This window comes from Pecten maximus, chromosome 10, assembly GCF_902652985.1.
Source record: "Pecten maximus chromosome 10, xPecMax1.1, whole genome shotgun sequence".
Taxonomy (NCBI): Eukaryota; Metazoa; Mollusca; class Bivalvia; order Pectinida; family Pectinidae; genus Pecten; species Pecten maximus.
In genome coordinates this window covers 21,769,986-21,794,385 of record NC_047024.1, presented here as the reverse complement: position 1 = coordinate 21,794,385, position 24,400 = coordinate 21,769,986, and the positions used below count along the sequence as shown (strand labels likewise).

The 24,400-nt window shown below is 35.0% G+C and overlaps 1 protein-coding gene across 2 annotated transcripts in view; it reads right to left on the bottom strand.

The window, feature by feature from the left end:
* LOC117336254 overlaps positions 1-24,400 on the bottom strand; it is a 237,161-nt gene that overhangs the window by 37,847 nt on the left and 174,914 nt on the right. For both annotated transcript variants that reach the window (XM_033896729.1, XM_033896728.1), the window contains exons 11-12: positions 6,492-6,620; positions 3,857-3,926 (exon numbers count right to left, since the gene is read on the bottom strand). In XM_033896729.1, coding sequence (XP_033752620.1) covers positions 3,857-3,926; positions 6,492-6,620 — 199 coding nt within the window. The remainder of the gene's footprint in view (positions 1-3,856; positions 3,927-6,491; positions 6,621-24,400) is intronic.

Genomic DNA, 24,400 nt, shown 5'->3' with positions numbered 1-24,400 from the left:
TTGACCAGTGCGATTGTTGACTTGACCGTTGGCTAGACTGTTGATTACGGTCAGTGTAGGTATTTGTGAAGGACAATGACAGAAATTAATAATGATGTCTGTACCTCATTACTACAGCAAGAAAGACCATGGAGCTGACATCAGCAGTTCAATCATTCATATTTACACTACCTCCACTTATTTGTTAATTAAGAACAGATGTACCAGCTTGACCTCTCCATTGACCTTCACCTCTCCATGATGGCTACCCCTGCCTTATACTCCCTCACATTTCCCTGATGAGAGGCATAATTACTTACGCATGCTAACGATATGTATAACTTACGGAGAAAAAATACTACCATCTAGTAGTGGAAATTGAGCCAGATATCACAACCTAGTCAATAAGAGATAATTGTCAGTTGACCTTTCTGCACAACTGTAAGTGTATTTGACAGCTATTAGCTATACCTAGCTTAAATGATTACTGGTGACCAGTAATTTTCATTAGGGTCCAGTTTTAAATAAAGTTCAAACATCATCCTGTTATATTATTGTTATGAAATCACAGCACACAGTTCTGAGCTTCTGAGAAAGATTCTGTCATCTGGTTGTTGTTACCAGATGCATCATTTTGATGCCGTAAATTTCAACATATACATGTAGTGTCCTCTTCCTTCACTTCGGTAGACAACACTTTTGTATCAAATCACTACAGCAATGGAATGAATGATAGTAGAAAAGAAAAACACAACAGGCCAAAGACTCCTGCAAATTGTAAAAGTGTATTTTATGGACCCCAACCCCTCCAGATCCTGATCGACTTAAATTCTATACAATTTACTGACTCTGTGTCTGCTCCGGGGAAAAGATATATTCTCATTAGGGCAATAGAGAAAAGCTCTGGGTAAAATGTCAGAGGTCAAATTCGGTTGTTTATAACTTGTCCTAATAAACACAGGTAGCACTACTATAAATAACTGTTGATATAATTAAGGTTTGTATTGTTCCTAAAGTTTAATGAGGAAGAAAATATGGTATCCAGCTCAAAGTGGGAAGATACATATCTCTAATGTTTTGTATGGATATTTTTATTGCAAACATTCTATTACCAAAATCAACATACTGAGTTTACTTTTATTTTGCATAATACTCATTAGGCTTAATTTCTGTCCATGTTGTCATTGAAACAGGAAGTGTATATATCAGTGGTGTAACAATTCACCGATGTTGCAATTTATTGGATCGCAGAGTGGTGCATCAATGCATGCATTATCTATCCTTTATTTGTATCGCAATACTTTAAATTTTTTTAGTTATCTCATCTCCCTTGACCAATGATACCTTACCTTTTGTAGTAAACAATATGGCTGACAAGGCCATTCCAGCGGCTTATTAAGCTGCCTGTTGGAGTTCTTTCAAATCCAAATTATCTATAGATTCAAGAACTCTTTGAGGGAAACGGACAAAACATATGGTTTTTGTAACAAATGTAGACAAAGACTCAAATATTCCGGAAATACCACAAACAAAACATCACTACTGTACCATGGAACACCAGATATTTGATAGGTCATTAGCTTCTCAAACATAACATATCGTGACCCCTGTATTGCGATATGAATTGTATTGCTACCCACCTTGCGATACACAGCTCTAGTATATATATATCTTGTCATCATCCCCAAACTGAAGGTGCTTAATAAGAGATACAGCAGCCATTTATCCTTTATGCTTCTGCTATAAATATTACTTCCTAATACCTTTCTTATCGGCAGCTAAACATTTGGATCATCTGTATATCAGCAGTTGATGGCAACTCTAGTGGTATACAGCAATATTCCCCTGTGGCAATAGCATACTAACCTAGTCTGTTTCTCTGACAGATTGTCTGAGAATTTCCAAGGAATAAAGACAAAACACTAGGGTCTGGGTTCCCCTAGATGAGTCTAAATGACCCCTGTGATCCGAATGGACCCCTGTTTACAGTTTGTACATAGGTCCGCTCTGAACTGTAATTAAAGCCATCACCAGTTTGGCCCAGGGTTAAGGAAGGGGATCAAGGAGAGCATTGATATCTATTTCCATATCTATCAAATAAATTTCTAATGATAGATTCCCTTATGGCTTCCAACCTGCCTTCACCTGTAAATCAATGGATGTTTTCAGAAATTCTAAGAACCAATATCAGATCTCATTCTACATACCTGTCAAGTCTAAGAGTTCTGGACTGAAACCATCCGTGTATTTCAGACAGTAAAGGAAATCTCAAGTGCAAAATTTCTGAACTGGAGATTTTTTAATATTGAATCTATTAATTATATAAATTTCTTGATTTTTGATTTCTTGATTTCTTGATTTCTTGATTCTTGATCTTTAAAATAGAGTTGATTTATAAACTGCAGTTGAACTACAAAATTCAGTTTTGAAAGACTTTCCAGGCCCCTTAAGACCCCTCTATAGGTAGCTGTAGCAAAAGATTTTCCTTGGGGAATGTACTATTTATTAGGACAATAATCGATGACCTGGCACCTGTAGGTGATCATGTGGTCTTCAGGTTTGTGCCTCCTGTAGGAGGTCATTATCAGAACAATTATGTATACATAACAAAGACATATATACCTATACTTAACCTAAACTTATGTTTTGTTTGACATCTAACTACTTGACCTCCTATTAACAACTTGACCTCGTGTAAGTTCACCCCAAATACCAATGACCCTGGGACTATATTGGGCTAATTCGAGTGATATGGGAAATTAATAGCCTCATGTTGGAAGAGCCCCCTAAATCATCTACAACATCAGTAGGCAGTGTTGATAGATTGACTGTTACCACAGTGTTCTTAAGGACGACTTCGTAGCAAAACCTCGCCCAGATATCATAGTTGGCAGTGTGCTTATCTCAGCGCCTATGGGTTCCTGGTTCAAATCCAATGTCACGTTGGTAGAATGTTTTATGGCTGTTTCAACAACATATCATATACTTTTCAATCTAACAATTTTGTCGTGATGACGCAGATTACAAATTTTAGGTTTCTAAATGCCAATCAACTTGTATTTTAGAATGCAGAGTAAGAAATATTATCTTTTCTCAATTTCTTTTAGTGTTAAACAAAGATATGAGAGTAAAAGAATTCCACTTCACTGATAAACTATCAATATCAAACAGAGTTATGGAGCTGTATTTGTTGAATAAACATCTAAATAAACATAAACAAATCAAAATATAACATTTATAAACTTTATATTTGTTTTGAACTTTTCTTATGATTCAAGCATTAAATATTCCAAAAAATTTCCAAAAAGGTTTTCCAAAATTTTCTTGTTCTTTGATATCGTCACGTTCAGAATAAAGATTAGATAACTCATTTTCAACATTTGGTTTGGTTTTATTTTGTTTAACATTCTATCAACATGGGGCCTCTCGGTACATGCTATATGAGTATTTTGTATGAGTTTCCTTACAGTTGTGTGGAACTAATGCAACCTTTATAGTGTTACCTCACTGAAACATACTGCCAAAGACACCCAGCAGGACTCCCAACCCATATTACACTGACAACCAGTAAACCAAATTTGCTAAAGTGCTAAAACTTAAGCATATTTCAGGAAATAACTACACAGACCTAAGGACCTAAGAGCCTTTATGGATTAATCATCTCAAAAATGTCTGCCACTTAGCTGACACCCCAGAACACAGTTTGGTGAGGATCAGATAAGCATTTCCTGAGATTAGCTTGTTATATTGCATCTGGACAGGACGGAACATATGTGACGCGATGGGATTGACATGGGTAACACTATAATAAACCCTCCCCCCCCCCCCTCCCATTTAATTGTGGGGGCATTAAAATGAAATAATGAATTGTACTTACATGGTGCTGGCTCTGGTTCCTCTGCTTCTGTGGAGATCTGCTTCTTTTTAATAAAACTGCCTTTCTTTATCTGTAATTAAAACAAGACAACCTTTAACATATCAATCAAAGCATTAAGCATGGATGAAAATGTCACAAATGAATTAGAATTAAACTGCTTTCTTAAAATTTCCGTGGCGATTGCTTCTTTGTATAAAACTACCTTTTTTAATCTGTAGTCAAAACATGATTTGATTGACCATATATCAGTCATTCTTTTTCGTAAAAGTTTAAGTATTGTTGAAAATGTCAAAAATGAAATAATATTGAAATATGTAAGATAACGTAATCCCAGCCTAAATAGCAGTGATATGTCGGACAAATGTCAGCCCAGTGCATGTTTTCAAGTTGATCTAACAGTGGAAAATTATGTTGCTGAGACGACTGTTTGTCACCAGATTCTGACGTTGCATGTCAAATCGCTGACAGACATTGTCCAACATTGTGTAGTTACTGTTGTCCAATGTCTTTTTTAACACCAGTTGATATTTCTTCTAAAATGTTAGTCTGGACTGAAGGGATTCCACAAACAGACATAAAATATAGATTTTATATTTCCAGGTTGATTATCTATTTAAAGCATTCTGTGTTTGGAATATAGTTTTGATAGGCATATATATTGATAGAAAATGACTTTTAATTTTTTTTTTTTTTATTTCGTTGCTGCTATGCGTCAATTCCATTTGCAGGAATTATATTTCATTGCTAAAATAGCTAGCCTTCATAATAACATGGTACACATTAAATCTTTAAAAAAAAATACAAAAGTCAGAAAATTAAATTTCCTGATTTTTAATTGAATTTGAAGTTTTTCCTTTGTTGTCCATCGTATGTTTTTTTCAGAACTGCTATCCGTTCATAGTTCACATGGCTTCCATCGTCAGCTCGTTCTGTAAATGAATAATATATATCTTAAGTAATTACAATATTCATGGCTAGTTCTTGATAAAATGTATTCATTTTCTAGTCTTTTCTTACAATAGCCTTTTCGATTGCATGACTTCAAAATTTTTTGTCACAATAGTATTGGTACATCTTAAATGTAATCATATCTTCCACTGTTTCATTCAACTAAAAGTATAACTCTGATTTTTTTGTCTTACTTTATGAATGAATGTTTTTAACAACCTTTCAAAACCAAACATTTGCACACTCCATGAATAAAATGAAAGAAAACTTGAGCAATTAACAACTTAGCACAACTGAACACATCTGAAGGTATATACACATCTGGAATGGGGATTATCCACATTACATCCATTGAAATGCATTACATATATTTACAAATTACTCTAGTCAAATGAAATCAAGCTCTGGCTTTAGCAATTATTACTGCATACAATGTATTTATATTAGCCCAATTATTATTAGATTATGCATACAGTTATCACATCAGAAGCTACACTTTATCAAATCCTACTCTAGTATATATCAAATAAATAAAATTAAACCTGTTCTAGATACTTACATTTGTCAATGAGTATCATCTGCAGTCTTGCTCAGCCGGTACGAAAATGATGCTTTGTCCGCTAAATACACATAAATGCCACTCCTGGCACGAAAACTGACCGATGGTCCCATGGGTATCTGTGTTTGGTGGATGGATGCAGGTGTGCAGTATTTATTTTGTATGATGTATGTATATACAGTATATGTATGTGTGTAGGGGATACTGTTATGCTGGCCAACGCTTAATTTGTTATTAATTATATTTCAACATATTTACTTATCATTGATACAATAACAATGTTTATATCATTATGTATTTATTTTTTAATTTTCATTTTGAATGAAACAATTCAATGTCTACAAGCATTAGAAGTCTTCCAACAGGTTGTTTGATAAGGGGAGATAATCTGGTAGTCTCCAGATAGGTTGTTTGATATGGGGAGATAATCTGGTAGTCTACCAACAGGTTGTTTGATAAGGGGAGATAATCTGGTAGTCTCCAGACAGGTTGTTTGATAAAGGAGAGATAATCTGGTAGTCTCTAGACAGGTTGTTTGATATGGGGAGATAATCTGGTAGTCTCTAAACAGGTTGTTTGATAAGGGGAGATAATCTGGTAGTCTACCAACAGGTTGTTTGATAAGGAGAGATAATCTGGTAGTCTCTAAACAGGTTGTTTGATAAGGGGAGATAATCTGGTAGTCTCTAAACAGGTTGTTTGATAAGGGGAGATAATCTGGTAGTCTACCAACAGGTTGTTTGATAAGGGGAGATAATCTGGTAGTCTCTAAACAGGTTGTTTGATAAGGGGAGATAATCTGGTAGTCTACCAACAGGTTGTTTGATAAGGGGAGATAATCTGATTGTCTCCCAACAGGTTGTTTGATAAGGGGAGCTGACCCTGCAGGCTCTAATCATTTTGACGTTTTTAAGGAGAAATAATCTGGAAGTCTCTTACCAGGCTTTCTTTGATACAAAACAATAATCTATGTATTTTCCACTAAGTTTTTTTAAGAGGAGATGATATTGTAGTCTAACTGGAATATGTTGTCTTTGGCAACATTGCCAAACTTGTGTCCAATTAGGAGTTTAGTGTACCTGAAATCAAACAACTCCAAAAACTATTTCAAAGAGTTTGAAAACTTACTATTTTGGTTTCTGATGCAGTTTTGAGGTTTTTGACAGCTTTTTTCCACATGCCCTTGATAGAAGCCGCTGATTTCTTGTCCGACATGTCCTCCACTGAGCCATTCTGTTTTGATGTGAACAGGTCAATCTGAAAGTACAGAGGTCAAAGGTTAAGTCAATTTACCAATAGGGACGCAAAGGTGATTACAGTACAAGGTCATTATTCTATACACAAAAGTCATTTTTCTAATTATTGTGATGCTTTATAAAACATTCTTAGGAATTCAAAGCATGCAATAATGCAAGCTGACCAATTGGATATTGTTTCAAGTTTGATCATCATGACCTTGAATATATTTCAAGGTCATTCATTTGAACAAACTTTGTACCATTTATGCCAGAATATTACTGACCCAATAGCATGACCTTGGGCCATTTGATTATTGAAAAGTCATTTAAGCCTTTTACACATCTGGCCACTGTGACCTTGAATGGATAGGGTCAAGGTCAATCAATGCAACTTGTATCAGTTGACACATGGTGGATGGATGAAATACGAAGGATATAGACATCAGCTGCTACACCAATGGCGTAAACTCACCTGGGTCATCTTTCAGGGCAGGTGAGATAATAAATATGTTTCTTGGCAAAATTACACTAGACATGTAATACACAAATTAAAACCACAATAATCATGCAATTGAAATTTGTAATACGATTCTGATGTTGCTTGGTACGTAGCTCACCTGGTTTAGATTTAATTCGTTTTACAAATTATCTGAACATATGGCACATGCATTTCATTTTACAAATTATCTGAACATATGGCACATGCATTTCAATCAAGTACAACAAGTATAAGCTGAAAACATGTCAGAGAAGGCATCAATAGTCTTCTTATTGAATATCTGAATTTTTATGTTGAACACATGATCTTTCTTACCTGAGAAATTCTAACCCACGATATTTCAGAATGAGGGCTATGCATGCCTTATTTCAAAATTCTGGAAATTTCTATGAACCAATCAACACAATATCAGGCCACAGCTGACTGTAGAAGAGTTTGCTAATAATTGCCTTCAGAAATGAACACTCAAGAAATATGGCCCCGACGAAATTATAAACCAAAGTATTATATCTTATATCCTGTCAGATTGAACAAAAACGATGAGAAGGGTATTATGCCTGCAGATGTGATTTACCTCATAAACTGACCAATCAAATACCTGTATACAGCTATGACAAACATTCTATGTACAGGAGGCGCCCGGTAGGATCTAACAGAAAGCTATGTTCTTAGGAGGATTTTAAACCGCCAATCAAAATTAATTCCATGTCTGTAGCATGTTATTTTTTTTGTCATGAAGACCTGCATGTTCAATTAGCCGATTTGAGAGTTGCTGATTACAGCGATAAAGAATGTGAAGGATGGGGGAGCGGGAAGGGATGAAATACTTGGACAAAACCTAAATTGGTAAGAGAAGCTATCAACTAATCCCTGTGGAAATGTTAAAGCCTGTCATCTGATCAAAGTAGGAGTATTTTGCTGGAAAAGTACAAACAAATTGTTAGATGTTGTAAACCTCTGTAAAAGTCGGATCAGATACCTAAACACCAGTCCTACGGTCAAATTATCATACAACAAGATAGTAAAATGGTCAAATAATTAATTATATAAATTAAATCCTGTAATAAAACTTATGATGATAATTAAGTGGACAGATAACTAGGTCACAGCTGATATATGATTATACATAAATACTTTTGACCACAGGGACTATAGGTAGAAATTCCAAAGCCACAGTCCATATTAAATTGTGGGTTTGAAATTTGTGCCAAGTCCCTGTTCCTTTGACAAGTGATGAAATAATCCAAATTTCAAATACCCCAAGTTTCAGGAAAAATGGTAAAATTGTCCCAAATCTATGCATGATGGGTAAAAAATAACATAAATAGGTCACAGCTAATATATGGTTATAAATGAATACTTTTGACCATAGGGACTTGGTACACATTCCAAAGCCACAGTCCATATTAAATTGAGGGTTTGAAATTTGTGCCAAGTCCCTGTGCTTTTGACAAGTGATGAAATAACCCAAACTTCAAATACATCAAACAAGTCAGGAAAATGGTAAAACAATTCTCAATCTCAGGTTTTCAGGTAAAATATTACAAAATCATCATAAAAATCATTCATCTAACTCAACAATATACTACCAGTGGTCAATTAATCTAATTCTCAGACATTTTATCCAAACCTCAGAATAAGTTGTTTTATAATGCAATTCTTTAAAGAAGTGGACAAATGACCAAATTCTTAGAACAATTTCATTGGTCTGTTCGTTAAACGTCTGGACAAATGGGGAGAAATGCTACCCATGATCAGATAACTACAGCCTAAAACCCCTGACAATCAAGACCCTAAACATCATCAATACTTTACTTTAAAACACTGGGTCTGGGGGTTGAAACCATGAACAGTACTATAATATGTATACCAATGACCTTTTCACCTTGTATGTAAATTATTAAAAGGACCAACCCAAGGGAGATGGTGTTGATTTCAGTGATAGAAAACAACTCTATTGCTCGTGACAAATTTTATCCGAATTACTGCGTTTCCGATATGAATGCACATGGGACAGATACAGTAGACAAAAAGATAAATATTTCAAGCTGCCGTTCCGTCTCGAATTCCAGGAATCATTCCGGTTCAGCAAATCAGATTTCTTAAAGAATTGAACTGAGATTGGACACAATCAGTCCTGAATCAAAGTTGCCAGTTTTGGTTGCTTTACACATAATATAATCAATGACAAATTATACAATCTTTTGTAAACATGAATATACTCAACATAAAATTGACACATCATTCACGATCCTTCAGTATTGTCCTATACAAATTACATCAGGGCCTTCAGTTTCCGTGGACCTAGACAGTGTTGCTTTCGTGACATTGTGGATGACCAATTAAGGACACCAAGGTTTCATCTTACATGTCATAATTTTATTGTTTTCTGTACTGTAAATGTATATCAACAGCCAAAATATCTCGTATCAATCAAAAACAACAATTTCTATCTCCTTCCCTTTACTGACCCAGGAGATTCCATAGCTAACCATGAAACCAATATGTATATATTTATACAAGGTCAAACACTGGTATTCCATATAAACAATTATTTCTTCAGAAATCATTTCATTCCCGATTTGCTTCTATAACCCATTCCTTATTCCTTCCTTCCTTATTCCTTAATTCCTTCCTTATTCATTCATTCCCTATTCATTCCTTCCTTATTCATTCTTCTGTCCCTTCCATCTTTTTTTCAGTTTAAAAAGGCTACCCATTGCAGTTCAGACAAATTCTTTAAATGCTATTTCATTATCCTCCAAAAAGCTTGCCCCCTCATGCCTTTAAAGTCAAAGTTGATGCACTGGGCCACAGGGGTTTTAACTGATTATAAAAATACATTGTTCTGAGTATAATCCAATATTAATGATTCCTTATCCGTTTCATGATGGACAGTTAATGCTGAAATGTACCAAAGAGACAAAGGCCTTTATAGCTCAGTAGGTTTTAGTGTCGGCCACGAAAATCTCAGGTGATGATTTGACGAGGTACATGGTTCCATATATTCCCTACCTGTGGCAATTTGTGTTTCTCAGAAAACTGAGAAATGGGCCAGTCAGTGCAGTCATGGTTGTGTCCTTGGATAAGATGCTTTACCTTAATTGCTCTGGATGGCATTCGACAGGCCTCCCATATATTGTTCAGTGAGGTAGTCACCTAACACTACAACGAGACCCCCCCTCAAAATGACCCTGCATGTTTACGGGGTGATAAACCCACGTTAAACATACAAACAAATTAAACCAAAGAGCCATGGCATTGATCTGACAGTAAATGCCATCATATGAGAATCATAAATGTTGTAATTATAACTGAAGTCAGGAAAACACAACTCAAAACACTTTAAATGTAATTGATCATATATCACTCTAACAATTATAGCACGACATTTATTTTAGTTTAATTTAAATAAGAAATAGCATCATTAATCCAATATGGAAACTAAAAGTTCTTGATCAAAATTTCAATATCACAAAAAATATCTCATTAGGAAAATTATTGATAATTGATCCATTTGACACGGTAATTATTGCCCTTATCTTAAACAGATTATGATGAGCGAGACAATTCTATTAAAGGGAGTAAAAACCATCGCCTAGTCTATACAGCTTATGATATATCGCTGATAATTTTGTTTTGTTAGCCAAGGAAACAGCATGCTTTGAATGTTTCTTCACCACCCACCATTAAACCTAAGTAATATTTTACATCAATGTTCTAGATCTGATGGTAATCCAAAGTGTATTGAAGATAACTTATTACAATAGGTTACTGTTGTCTAAGATAAACCATTATCTGTTCTTATTGATTTATCAAATATCTGATGCAGCAGGAAATTGTAATATCAAATTGGTATAAACCAATTTGTATGATTATGTTATCAGCATTTTTTGCCTAGATTGAATAAATCTTCTTATAATCACCGTATCTTCTTCATCATTGAGAAATCTCTAGCAGTGATAAATGAATTAAAGTGCCCCTTCTTCTTAATCGAGATATCTCTAGATTTTATTTTCAGGAATTCAAGATTCCTTCTTCATCAGCAGGAAATTTTTTCTCCAATAAGACATCCATCATCTGTTTTCAGGAGTTAAAGATTCCTTCTTATTCAGTAGAAATAGAGGATATCTAACAGTGTCTTCAGTAATACAAAATATATTTCACGAGTGGGCTAATATTTTGATATTTTTCACGAGTGCGCAGCACGAGTGAAAAATATCAAAATATTAGCCACACGAGTGAAATATATTTGGTATTACTGAAGACACTGTTAGATATTCTGTTTATTACATTTTTCATCAACTAAAAACCTACCCCGTATGCTAACTAGGCCTACAGCGAAAGTTTGCATACGTTTATAGTAGTTCCCCCTGTCCAGGTGCTGACATATATGTCGGGCTTTCTGATTGGTCAATTATTTTGGTATTTTCTAATCATTAATTTGATTGGTCAAATCAGCAAAAGTGATATTTTTCACTAGTGAAGAATATGATATTTTTCACTAGTGAAAAATATCACTTTTATAGAATGAATAATTTTTGATATTTCACTGGTAAAAATGTAATAAAATCTCTTCTACATTCTAGAATTAAAATTTCCCTCTTAATCAGTGGGAAATCTATCTATTTTCACTAATTCAAGATTCCCTCTATTTCAGAGGGAAATCTCACTTTTATATTCTGGAATTGAAGATTCCCTCTATTTCAGAGGGAAATCTCATTTTTATATTCTGGAATTGAAGATTCACTCTTCTTCAGAGGGGAAACCTCTTTTAAATTCTGTGATTGAAGATTTCCTTTTCTTCAGAGGGAAATCTCACTTTTATATTCTGGGATTGAAGATTCCCTTTTCTTCAGAGGGAAATCTCTCCTTTATATTCTTGTATACAAGATTCCCTCTTCTTCAGTGGGAACCTTTCTGGTATATTCTGTAATTTAAGAGTCCGTCTTTTTCAGTGAAGAAGCCCTTTGCCGTATTATTTAATTACTTAATATTAGGAATATTAGGTGAAGAATCATTCTGCTTTAGTGGGAAATCCATCTTCTACATGGAATTATACAATATCAATAATTTCTTCCTTATTGTTGAGAAATATAAATGCATACTCAGAAATTCAGGAAGCCATCCTCAGAAGTATATGCAGTTTTTTTTCTCTCTTTTACTAAAGAATATCCAACTTCTGTATTCTGAAATTCAGAACTTTCTTATTTAGTGTTTTTTTTCCATTATACTAGAAGAATATCTAACTTCTTATTCTTAAATTCAGATTTTTCTTATTTCCGGTGTTTTTTTCTTCTTTATACTTTAAGAATATCCAGCTTTTGTATTCTGAAATTCAAAACTTTCTTATTTAGTGTTTTTGTTCCTTTATACTAGAAGAATATCTAACTTCTTATTCTTAAATTCAGATTTTTTTCATTTCATGTCTTTTTTCTTCTTCTTTAATATACTAAAAGAATATCCAACTACTGTATTCTAAAATCAGGCTATTCCCTGCATGTTTTGTTTTCCCCCTCTTCGAATAAGATCCCCCGAGTTACAGCTAATACATGTTGTGGGTAATCTGGCCTGTTGAGTATAGGTATAACATTAAACAGCAGACATGCAGCGTATGTACGATGTCTATCTAGGTTCAGGGGTTAATTCACTACCACACAAATGTAAAGTTTACACTGACATACACCTGTAGTTATGTTCATTACCAATAGCGTGTTAGGGTTAGGGTATACCAGCACGGCTCTCTAGATCTATCTACCCCTGCTCGATCCCCCTTCACTGAGCTGTTATACCTATAGGTGCCACACCTGTCATCTGCTTCAAATCAATCTACATGTCTAAATCACCTGAATTTAAGAATAAAATATGTATAAAATACGGCTCAGTTTTACACCCCTAAGCGATAGGATTTAATAGGTAGCACCAACAATATAATCTGGCAAAACTTTTACAAGAAAATTTTGCCCAAATGTTACAAATTACTTTGTCAATAAAATTATGTTTTGTTTTGATGTTTTGTACCACAGAAGGGTTTCATTAACTTTATTTTCATTTTCGTTTTTTTTTTTTTTTTTAGTTTGTAATAAAATCCTCATTCATTACTTTCGTCATGTCTTTTCAATATATTTCCACTATCCTTCATTCTCAGTCACGTTTTATACCTTTTTCAGTGCTAATAGAGGGAGTCACATTGTATCTGCCAATACCATGGCATAACTCAATACATATCATTAGTTAGTACCGATCGATATAAATTGCCAATTTAATAGCCAAATCTTGTTTTCTTGAAATGAGTTACTCAAGATGCTAAAATAAGCCAATGTTGAAAACAAAGCTCATTTGCTTTAAAATACTTAATAGATTTGGAAGACAGCATCATTCTTTTGATTTTCTTGACTGGGAAATTTAAAATACAGCAAAAGATCTGCTAATGAAATAAGATTGAGGCCCAGAGGGCCTGCATTGATCACACTGGATATTTCAGTAATCATGGCTAAATGCTCAAGTTTTCCCATTTTCGGAGACACATCCAATAGTACCATGCATAACAAAGCAAACTTTACCAGGTTCCAAAAATGATTTTAAGGAAATCCATTTGAAAAAATAGCACTCAACTTTATAATAAGTAATTTTGACTTCCCCTTATACAGTACCCCACACCTTTGCCCTAAGACTAGGTGGGCTAAAAACCTGCTTCAAAGACTAACTCTATCTCTAGACCGTCTACAGAAATAGACCACTTTTAAATCTCTCGATTTCAGGGACCAAATTTATCTACAAATAAGCCCCTGCCCACGAATAAGTCCCCTTCTGGATTTTTGTAGAATCATCAATTTTAAAATAATAAAAGTGGTTCACAAATAATCAAGGTCTCCCAAAACTTTAAAACTAAATATTTACACTAATTGGGATTAGCTTGCTTGAGAATAGATTAGGTACTAAGATGTTATACAATTTGAGGATAAATACAGTACTAAACTTTTTACCCTAGGGGAGGGGGCTTATTTGAAAATAAATACAGTTCTAAACTGTTTACCCTAAGGGAGCTGGCTTATTTGAGAATAAATACAGTACTATAACCATCTTACCCAAAGGCAGGGGGCTTATTTGAGGATAAATACAGTACTATAAGCATCTTACCCAAAGGGAGGGGGCTTATTTGAGGATAAATACAGTACTATAACCATCTTACCCAAAGGGAGGGGGCTTATTTGAGGATAAATATGGTAGTTTCATATTACCTGGACTCTCTGTTTACTTTTGTTAAATAGACTCAGTATGTATGACTTATATACCTTGTAATTCAGCCTTGGCATTAGCCCTAGCTATTTGAAGGCTATACCGTATATAACATGATGGCGTCATGTTGAGCATGATCATTAAGGAAAAGTACATGGCACTTTTGACAGTACATGTTAAGCACATGAAAGACATCTATACATACCAACATTTAATTAAAATAGGTGTAGTAATTAGCCAGCATCGTTACATGGGTAATTGAATATCAGACATGTCAGATATCGTGCCTGGGTGGCCTAGAGATGATGTGAGGAGCTCGCCACACATTTACACTATCTCTCTAATACTTATTCCTGCAGTGTAATTACAATCACCAAAATGCTTATATCTTCAGATTTTTTTCTCTCATGCAAATATTTCAAGCCTGCATAAGCTGCAAGTTAGGTTGGTCCAATTATTTCCAAGGTCAAAGGAGACAAAAGTGTATATAATTTTCCAGGATACAGATAAGTAAACTATATACATCTGTTGTAGCCTTACAATATGGTCAGATTCATAACTCGCTATACAGGTATATCAATCTGGTTTAGGGGCCGTGGTGGCCGAGTGGTTAAGGTGTCCCGACACTTTATCACTAGCGCTCCACCTCTGGGTTGCGAATTCGAAACCTATGTGGGGCAGTTGCCAGGTACTGACCGTAGGCTGGTGGTTTTTCTCTGGGTACTCCTGCTTTTCTCCACCTCCAAACCTGGCACGTCCTTAAGTGACCCTGGCTGTTAATAGGACGTTAAACAAAATATACCCAAACCAAAACCAAATCAATCTGGTAATTAAATTTGGTTACCTCATATAATGAGATGTAATGTGCTGATCCGCTGGGCTGTAGTAACTTTTTAAGTTTTGGATTTGTATTGTATCAGATATAATTGGGAACAAAAGACATGCCTTATCTAGGTATACTGTTGGTTTTCCTGAAACTTTTTGTATCATTTTCATATTTATGTGAGGAAAATGCTATCTGTGCAAGTTTGAGACTAATAAATCTTAGGTATACATGCAAAATTTTGATAAGAAATGATTATGGCACCTAATTACTGACAATATCTGAAATTAGCCTTGCTGAGAACATAACCCCACAATCTTGTTTATTTACAAACTGGTATGAACGCCTCAGGTGGCGAACATTGGCAGATATTTCCTCTCCAACATCATGGCAGCAGGTTTGGGGTAATCTAGTCAGTGGACATTTAATTGGATGGCGAACCAATCTACTACTACCACTGACAGGCTGGGAGTCAGACTTACAGCCTCAGTGTAGTCTAATAGCTCACTTGTTTTTCTCTAATTTATTTACAAATGATTTTCTGTACCGACTTCCTCAATTAAGACACCAGTCTTGGCAGACATGGTTTCTCAGCTATCTATAAAGCCTGACATATGTGACCTTTACACTTCTTAGGCCATGAAAAACTCAGAAAGATCTATTGGACATGTAGTGGTGAGGTGTCTCATACCAAGTTGAACACTGGGGTGTTTGTTCTTTTCCGTGTTGAACACTGGGGTGTTTGTTCTTTTCCGTGTTGAACACCGAGATGTTAATTCTATTCCATGTTGAACACTGAGGTGTTTGTCAATAACATGTTGAACACTGAGGTGTTTGTCAATAACATGTTGAACACTGAGGTGTTTGTTCCATTCCAATTTGAACTCTGAGGTGTTTATTCCATACAATGTTGAACATTTAGATGTTAATTTCTCAATTCCCTATTGAACACTGAGTTGCTTGGTCTATTCCATGTTGAACACTGAGGTGTTTATTCTATTCCATGTTGAACACTGAGGTGTTTGTTCCATTCCATGTTGAACACTGAGTTGCTTGTTCTATTCCATGTTGAACACTGAGGTGTTTGTTCCATTCCATGTTGAACACAGAGGTGTTTGTTCTATTCCATGTTGAACACTGAGTTGTTTGTTCTATTCCATGTTGAACACTGAGGTGTTTGTCTATACCATGTTGAACACTGAAGTGTTTGTTCCATTCCATGTTGAACACAGAGGTGCTTGTTCTATTCCATGTTGAACACTGAGGTGCTTGTTCTATTCCATGTTGAACACAGAGGTGCTTGTTCTATTCCATGTTGAACACTGAGATGCTTGTTCTATTCCATGTTGAACACTGAAGTGTTTGTTCCATTCCATGTTGAGCATTGAGGTGTTTGTTCCATTCCTGTATTGAACACTGAGGTGTTTGTTCCATTCCTGTATTGAACACTGAGGTGTTTGTTCCATACCATGTTGAACACTTAGGTGTTCATGTTTGCTCCCCTATGATAATGAGCAGTAAAGTGTTTGTTCACTTTTGTACTATATGAGATTTTGGAGTGTACATACATGTATACTATCTTTATTAACTCTTAATTGATGATTTCCAGTATACACATTGATAGACTAGCTAAAGTTGAGTTGAGTTTGTACAAGTGACCTTCTCAAACTAGTTTCTTTCGAAAATTGATTGTTTTTGTTTGTAAACTTCATAACATTGCTAATATCTATATCTTATATTTCAAATATTTTAACTCATTCACCCCTAAAGATACATTTAACCTCTTCCAATTCATAGGTAGGTACAGTTCATTAGGAGAATTTGGGGTAAATGAGTTAATAATACCAGTCACTGCACATTTGACAGTTGGTTCTGCTCTCTGCAAAGCTGTTCTGTATTTATAATTTGGCACATACTATATCTAATACTTAATCTATATTCAAAACTGCTATTTACCTGAGAGTATTTATACAATCATCTAGTGTAAAACTAATTGGAAATGTGTTCAATGACTTTTATACCACATATCAGATTCTAAGCTGTGTTATGCAGCCTCCATTTCACACAACATGACTTCCTCTCTTAAACATCAATAAGAATTCTCCATTTAGTTTTATTACACATCATCCAATATCCTGCACACCAGTTTTCTGATCTTTTAGTCATAAACTGGATATGTTCCCATTGATTTAAAGTTACAGTATTATATAAGAGTTCTCTTGACACCGTTTCATGATGAACTGACTTTAAAACACCAGGCAAACTTAGATAGCCATCTCAAAAGTACTGTAGGTAAGCTCATCTAGTAAAGACTGGTTATACAGATGATAAACAACTACATAGACACTGATTATCAATACAAACATTGTATAGACACTGATTATCAATACAAACATTGTACAGACACTGAAGATCAAACAAACATTGTACAGACACTGAAGATCAAACAAACATTGTACAGATACAGAATATCAAACAAACATTGTACAGACACTGAAGATCAAACAAATATTGTAGACTCTGAAGATCAAACAAACATTGTACAGACACTGATTATCAATACAAACATTGTACAGACACTGAAGATCAAACAAACATTGTACAGACTCTGAAGATCAAACAAACATTGTACAGACACTGATTATCAATACAAACATTGTACAGACACTGAAGATCAAACAAACATTGTACAGACACTGAAGATCAAACAAACATTGTACAGACACTGATTATCAATACAAACATTGTACAGACACTGAAGATCAAACAAACATTGTACAGACACTGAAGATTCAAACATGAAGCAGATATTGATGATCAATACAAACATTGTGCAAAGAGAGATGATCAAGCAAACATGCATTACTTTGACAGTGATGAGTAGATCGACAAAAACCATGGTAAATATACACATGTTAACCAGTATACAATCAGACAGATGTTACACGTACCTAACACCACTGGAGACAAACATTACGCTGACATAGATTTCACGGAATACTGATGCTGAGTGACAGAAAATATTTTAGAAAATATCTTCCTGACAATGATGATCAAACAGGATATCCATATTTTTTTGACATAAAGATAAAATACTCCATGAAAATAGAATTGCCAATGATATCAGTAGAACACTCAATTTGCACTGAAATGCTGAAATTTAATTAACAAGCATTGGAAAAGGACATTTCAGAGATACTACCAAGTACAAAAACTTAAAATTCACTGTCAAAACGACATTCAGAGTGTCAGATAACTGTCAAGATGGGTTTTTAAAAAACAGCAATTGTCAAAACACACATTCTGGACGAAAGAGGAGTGCTGATAGTAATAGCTATTTAATGCTCCTATGTTCCCTACAGAAAACTCGCCAGGGGACATATTGGAGAGACGATTGCCCAATTATTACACTGTGCGTCAGTGATGACAACATAGATACTGGCAAGAGGACATGTACATGATCGACATTACCATTATCATTAACAGTTACATGTGTGTATATAACAGTGATACATGTTCATGTAGGTCTAAAGTAGGAACGAAGGGAATCACTGCAGCTATACCACTTTCTTTACTGGTGATGATAATTGATATGTCATAAAAAAACATCTGTTTATGAAGATCTCCATCTCAATCAATTTCGATCTCGGTCTCCGTCTTGGTTGGTCGGTCAGTGCATCAATCGATTGAGACAGAGAGACAGAGAAAGAGAGAGAGACAGAGAGACAGAGAGACAGAGAGAGAAACAGACAGAGAGACGTACAGTACAGACAGAGAGAGACAGAGACAGAGACAGAGACAGAGAGTCATGGAGGGGGTGGGTGGCACTTGGGTTTTCAAGAAATATTACTTATCTGGTAATGAGTATACAAATATACATTGTCATATTGTGTCCTGCAATTGATGGTATTGGGGCTGTATTGGGGGTTAGAAAGATAGAAGGAGGAACAAGGAATGATTGTAGTTACAGATACAACGTATATTACCTCTCCCTGAATGTATCATATACACAGCCATTTTGTAACTTGTGGTGGTAAGTGGCCAGCCCAGAAGTAGTTTTAAATGTCTGGAAGTATCCAATCACCATCAAAGTCTTCTATATAACTGACTTGATACACAACTAAATATACTTTAACTACATACAGTTCAGTAAAACCAACCATACAAATAAAAAGGCGGTTTTAATAAGATAAGCCTATTATTTCATTACTTGTATACGTCAGATATCAGATTCATTACCCTTACCCAAACACAATAAGAGAGAGCAGTGAAACAACCACTGGATGAACAGGGCCCATGCACTAAAACTTAACGCACAGAAAAACTACTTACTGCATAAAAGCTTTTGAGAAAAGTCTGCCAAAAATTGCATGTCAAGAGAAACACTTTACTATCTCCAGCTTCTAGAGAGTTCAGTGTTTTGCATGCCAGTTGTAGCAATAAATCATATGATTAAGATTTTTCCTGTGAACCACAAAGCAATTGGATTCCTTAAGGCGAAGCCAAAGACATGATCCAAGTTTGATGAGTGCTAAGTTCAGGTCTTTAAAGATGATAGACATTTTGTAGACGAGGCATGACATTCCAGGCCCACAGAGTTTTAGAACCTTAACTATATTCAAAAACCAAGATCCCATGACAAGTCAGTAAGACCCAAACTGTGTACTTGATGGTGATAGCCTTTATTTCACCTTTATAGTCTTGATGATATAAAAGCTAGCTTAAAGAGGAGAATCCCACAGACAAGATTGGGACTCAGACCAGATTGGGACTCGGACCAGATTTGAACTCGAGTCTGGGTCTCTGAACTCTAGAAGGAGGTTCTAACAAACTAATTGTACTTACCAATGGTTACTGGCATGGTAATTAGCCTTATATAGCCTTGTTCTGTTACACTCTTCCCCCAATTTAACAAAGACAGACCACAAAGACATACACGAGACAGTCCACCACCATCCTCCAGTATATTTATTGGTTAACATAAATAGAATTGGAAATGCGAAATGGTACGACTAGGTAGTCCTGGATTTGAACCCAGGACCTCTGAACACTAGAAGATCATTCTAACTCGCCATCCTACACCACCATCCTCTAGTATATTAAGTTAGTTGCCAAATATAATTGGAAAGGCAAAATGGAACAACTAGGTAATTCTGAATTTGAACCCAGGACCTTCAAACTCTTGACAAACTCTCTAACTTGCCATCAGCATTCAGCAATTTCATTCTGCTACATCACTTTAACAGAAACAACCAAAACCCATTGATACAAAATGTATTTTTATTTTTGCAGACCCCCAATTGCATTCTACAGAACATATCAATTTTCTAAATATATTGAAAACACTTAACTTACTGCAATGAATCCAGAGAAATCTGGACACCTACCGACTTTATCAAATGCACTTTGGCAGACCCTGGAGACTGATTGAACATGCATGTTGTATCAATCAATTATCCAGATAATATCTGGGCCAGTATATACTCAGAAACATAAAACTGATCCACTTTTAACATATACTTCAAAGAAATAGGCACTCTAGACTGTCGATTCCTGCAGTAAAAATTGCAGCAATAAGCACTTATAACTATCAAACAGTTAAAATCACTGGAGTTGATTTACACCAGGAATGATTTACTGCAGCTAGGTAAGGTCAAGGTCAACTGTATTTTATCCACACTAAGGTAAAGTTTGTATTTTTATGCTGTTATTTAAGAACATGGTCAAGATCGCTGTATTTTTTCTGCATTCAAAGAACATGAAGGATGACTTATTCTAGATAAGCTCAAGGTCACTGTACTTTTTTCAGCACTCAAAAAAACATGAAAGATGACTTACTCTAGATAAGTTCAAGGTCGCTATATTTTTTCAGCACTCAAGAGAAGGATGATTTACTCTAGATATATAAGCTCAATGTCACTGTATTTTTTCTGCACTCAAAAGAACATGTGGGATGACTTACTCTAGATAAGTTCAAGGTCGCTGTATTTTTTCTGCACTCAAGATAAGGATGATTTACACTAGATAAGCTCAAGGTCACTGTATTTTTTCTGCACTCGAAAGAATACTCTTTTTTTCACACTCTGTTTCCTTAATAACCTCTACAATTACAGCTGGTCTACCTGCTTGCATGTACGTCAAACATTATCTAATGTATGGTAAAAACAGAGGAACGCTCGGAGAAGTCATCATCTTTTTATAAAGCACTTTGTCAGGCGTAACACCATGGTTCTAAGTCAGTCTTAACTGTGTATACAGAACCGACGTCTAAAAATAGCATCACAGATCATGCTGTCATGAATCTGAGATGGCCAGATACAGTTCTCCTGATATTTCTGAAGGGTGTCACATGTACTTACTGACAATTTTCTGGGATCAGCATGAATCGGTGTGAGGCTCAAATCTAGATATAGAGGATGCATGGGCCTAAGACGTGATTTACATTGAGATACCATTGTATTGTGACGTGAAACTACCTGGGCGTATAACCATAAGATATCCCATCTGGACTTTACCTCAAATGAAAATAATTGGGTTACCATAACAGGCTTCCAGCTACCTGGTACTTACTGTTACAGAGATTATGGGGGTTTTAACGCAATTTTAAGACTGCTAATTACTCTAAAAAAAAAAGAAAAAAAAGAAGAGAAATTTGTCAAGATTAATACAACTGAGTATCTCACCGACTTAATATTTTTACGCTTTTTGTTTGCTTTATTTCAATTTGCTTTCAGATTGCTCTATAACTACAATTGAACAATAGAATATTGAAATGATTTAAAACATTAAAGAGTTGCTTATGGTCAGATAGGAGATTTAACAATAAAAGGACATTATAACACAGAAAATCTCAAATCTGATTGGATATAAGATTCTTAAATATCTAAACTGAGGTTTAAACCAGGGGAGAGGTCGGCTGACCATGATCATAGGAAATTTTAATTGAAGTTATATGAAGCATTTGTGAATCATGACTATAGATACTTTTGAAGTCCTCCTGATGGACTTCACAGCTACTCCAAACATAATCACTGACCTTACCCTAGCTAACACCTATCCTGTTGAATTTGATACATTTGAATACTCATTCTGGGAAATACATTTATTGATTTAAAAAAAAAAGTTGTTCACATGTTTTAGCATTGTTCAGGTCTGTTTTATATACATGCTCTTTGATGTACATGGTCAAAGGACACGGAGGTATCACACCTGCTTTTCAGCTGGGCAGCCAGCTAGCGGCATGACTACAGCTAGCTCAGGTTCGATTCTCTCCCCAATCAGACATGAAAAGAAAACAGGGTTTGCTGCTTACATAACACCAAACCAATACTCAAGGCTTTTTTTCTTCAGCTATAGTCAATGTATTGTTGGCCTATTGTAAAATTAAAAGTTTCCGATCATCATATATATATATAAACTTCATCTGGACTTTAATTCACACCTCTTAAACATAATTTTCAACAATGAGTTATCTCCCTTGTAAATAAATTGAAAGGTTTTTTCAGAGTTACTTCCCCTTATGAGAGCCGTCATTAAATGACCATAGCTGTTGATTGTATATTAAACAATACTTAACCTAAACCCATTAAGATATTAACAATTCTAAAATGCTTGACATCAGTATTGGTGGAACTACCACTATCAGTAAAATATAGTCATATAGAAAACTTAATCTAATATCTTGCACTGCAATTTACGATATAACAGTTTGAAATCTGAGTACAGTATTTGCGACCTAAAACAAATACAAAATGTTAAAAAACAAATTTTCGAGAAAGCGCATCATTAAGTATTCCTATAACTAGTAATAACTCAATCTTAACTTCAATTTAAATATCATATTTCAACTACGAGTGTGGACTCGCTTTGACAATGAATTTTTTGTACTGCGGAGAGAGAAAATCATATTTAGGCTACAGGCTTTTTACCAAATTGGATAGACCTGTCCAGACAGTTTACATAACCTATAGATAATTTCCACAGCTACAGGACAAAGGTTTTGTTCAATACGAACCTTATCATAAAAGGAACCTAATAAACCAGAGAGGCAAACGATGGGGCTATATGTCAGTGTTCCCGAGAGGAATGATGTACAAAACAAAATGTCTCTTGTGAGGCCTGTCAGTAAGTCTGACCTGGATGTTATTGGTTGTATTTGTGATAGATGGACATTTCACAGTCTCATGGTTATAGCCCAGAGCTCTATTCTAATAGAGGTCTATTCAGCTGGCTAAAATAACTTTACAAAAAATACTTAAAAATATTAATATTTGTAAATCATTATCCTTCAGAAGTAAAAGGAATATATTTCTGTTGTTGTAAAGTTATTGTTACCCTTCCAAATTTTGTTTTGTTTTAATAATATATACTTATATATATATATATATATATATGGGGCAAAGAAGTAATTCAAACAGTGTGAACAATAAGGCTTGTTAAATTTTCAAGGCAATCCGCCCCTTTATCAAAACACAAAAAATTACAAATACAATCACATAATATATAAGTCTGCCCCATATAACCATTACAAGTAATTCGTATCCTCCATACATTTATGTGAGGATCCAGTGTTATCTGGATTATACTGTTCATATTACTTCTTTGACCCATATGTATATATATATATCAATGTTAGAATATGTTTAATGGAACCAGTTATTTCCAAACAGGTACCGACAAATTTCTGTTATACCTACCACTTATAAAAACCTGTAATCATTTACTATCATCTTAAAACAATGAGCTAGCTGCTGAGAGGATCAATTTCACGTCATGATGCTGGTACTCATTTGTACAGCTAGGCTGACTGAAGCAATTAACCTATCTAAGCAATTCAGGAGAATCAAATGTGATGCTGACAGATGTTTGTAGGCCCTGCAGTCTCATCATATTTTGTGATCTGCCCACTGAACGACAGAAGAAAACAACGATGGCTTCAGGCTAAATTGATGTACAATAAGATCGACCATACTGATGGCAAAGCGCCTCACTCCCCTCCCTGTTCTGACCTGACAATGTACACACTCCAGAACTTCAATAATTGATCAATTCATTCCTCTCAGAAACGTACTGTATTTTCAAAAAATGAATTAGTTGTGGTTCAAGTCAAGTAAGTTCCTTTTCCAGTCCATTTAAATTGTATTTAATGTTGAAGGTTCCATTTGTAAATGTCTTGAAAATAATCCTAAAATTACAATTCAGTTAGAAACATGATGCAGTATTGTTGGGAGCTCCTTGT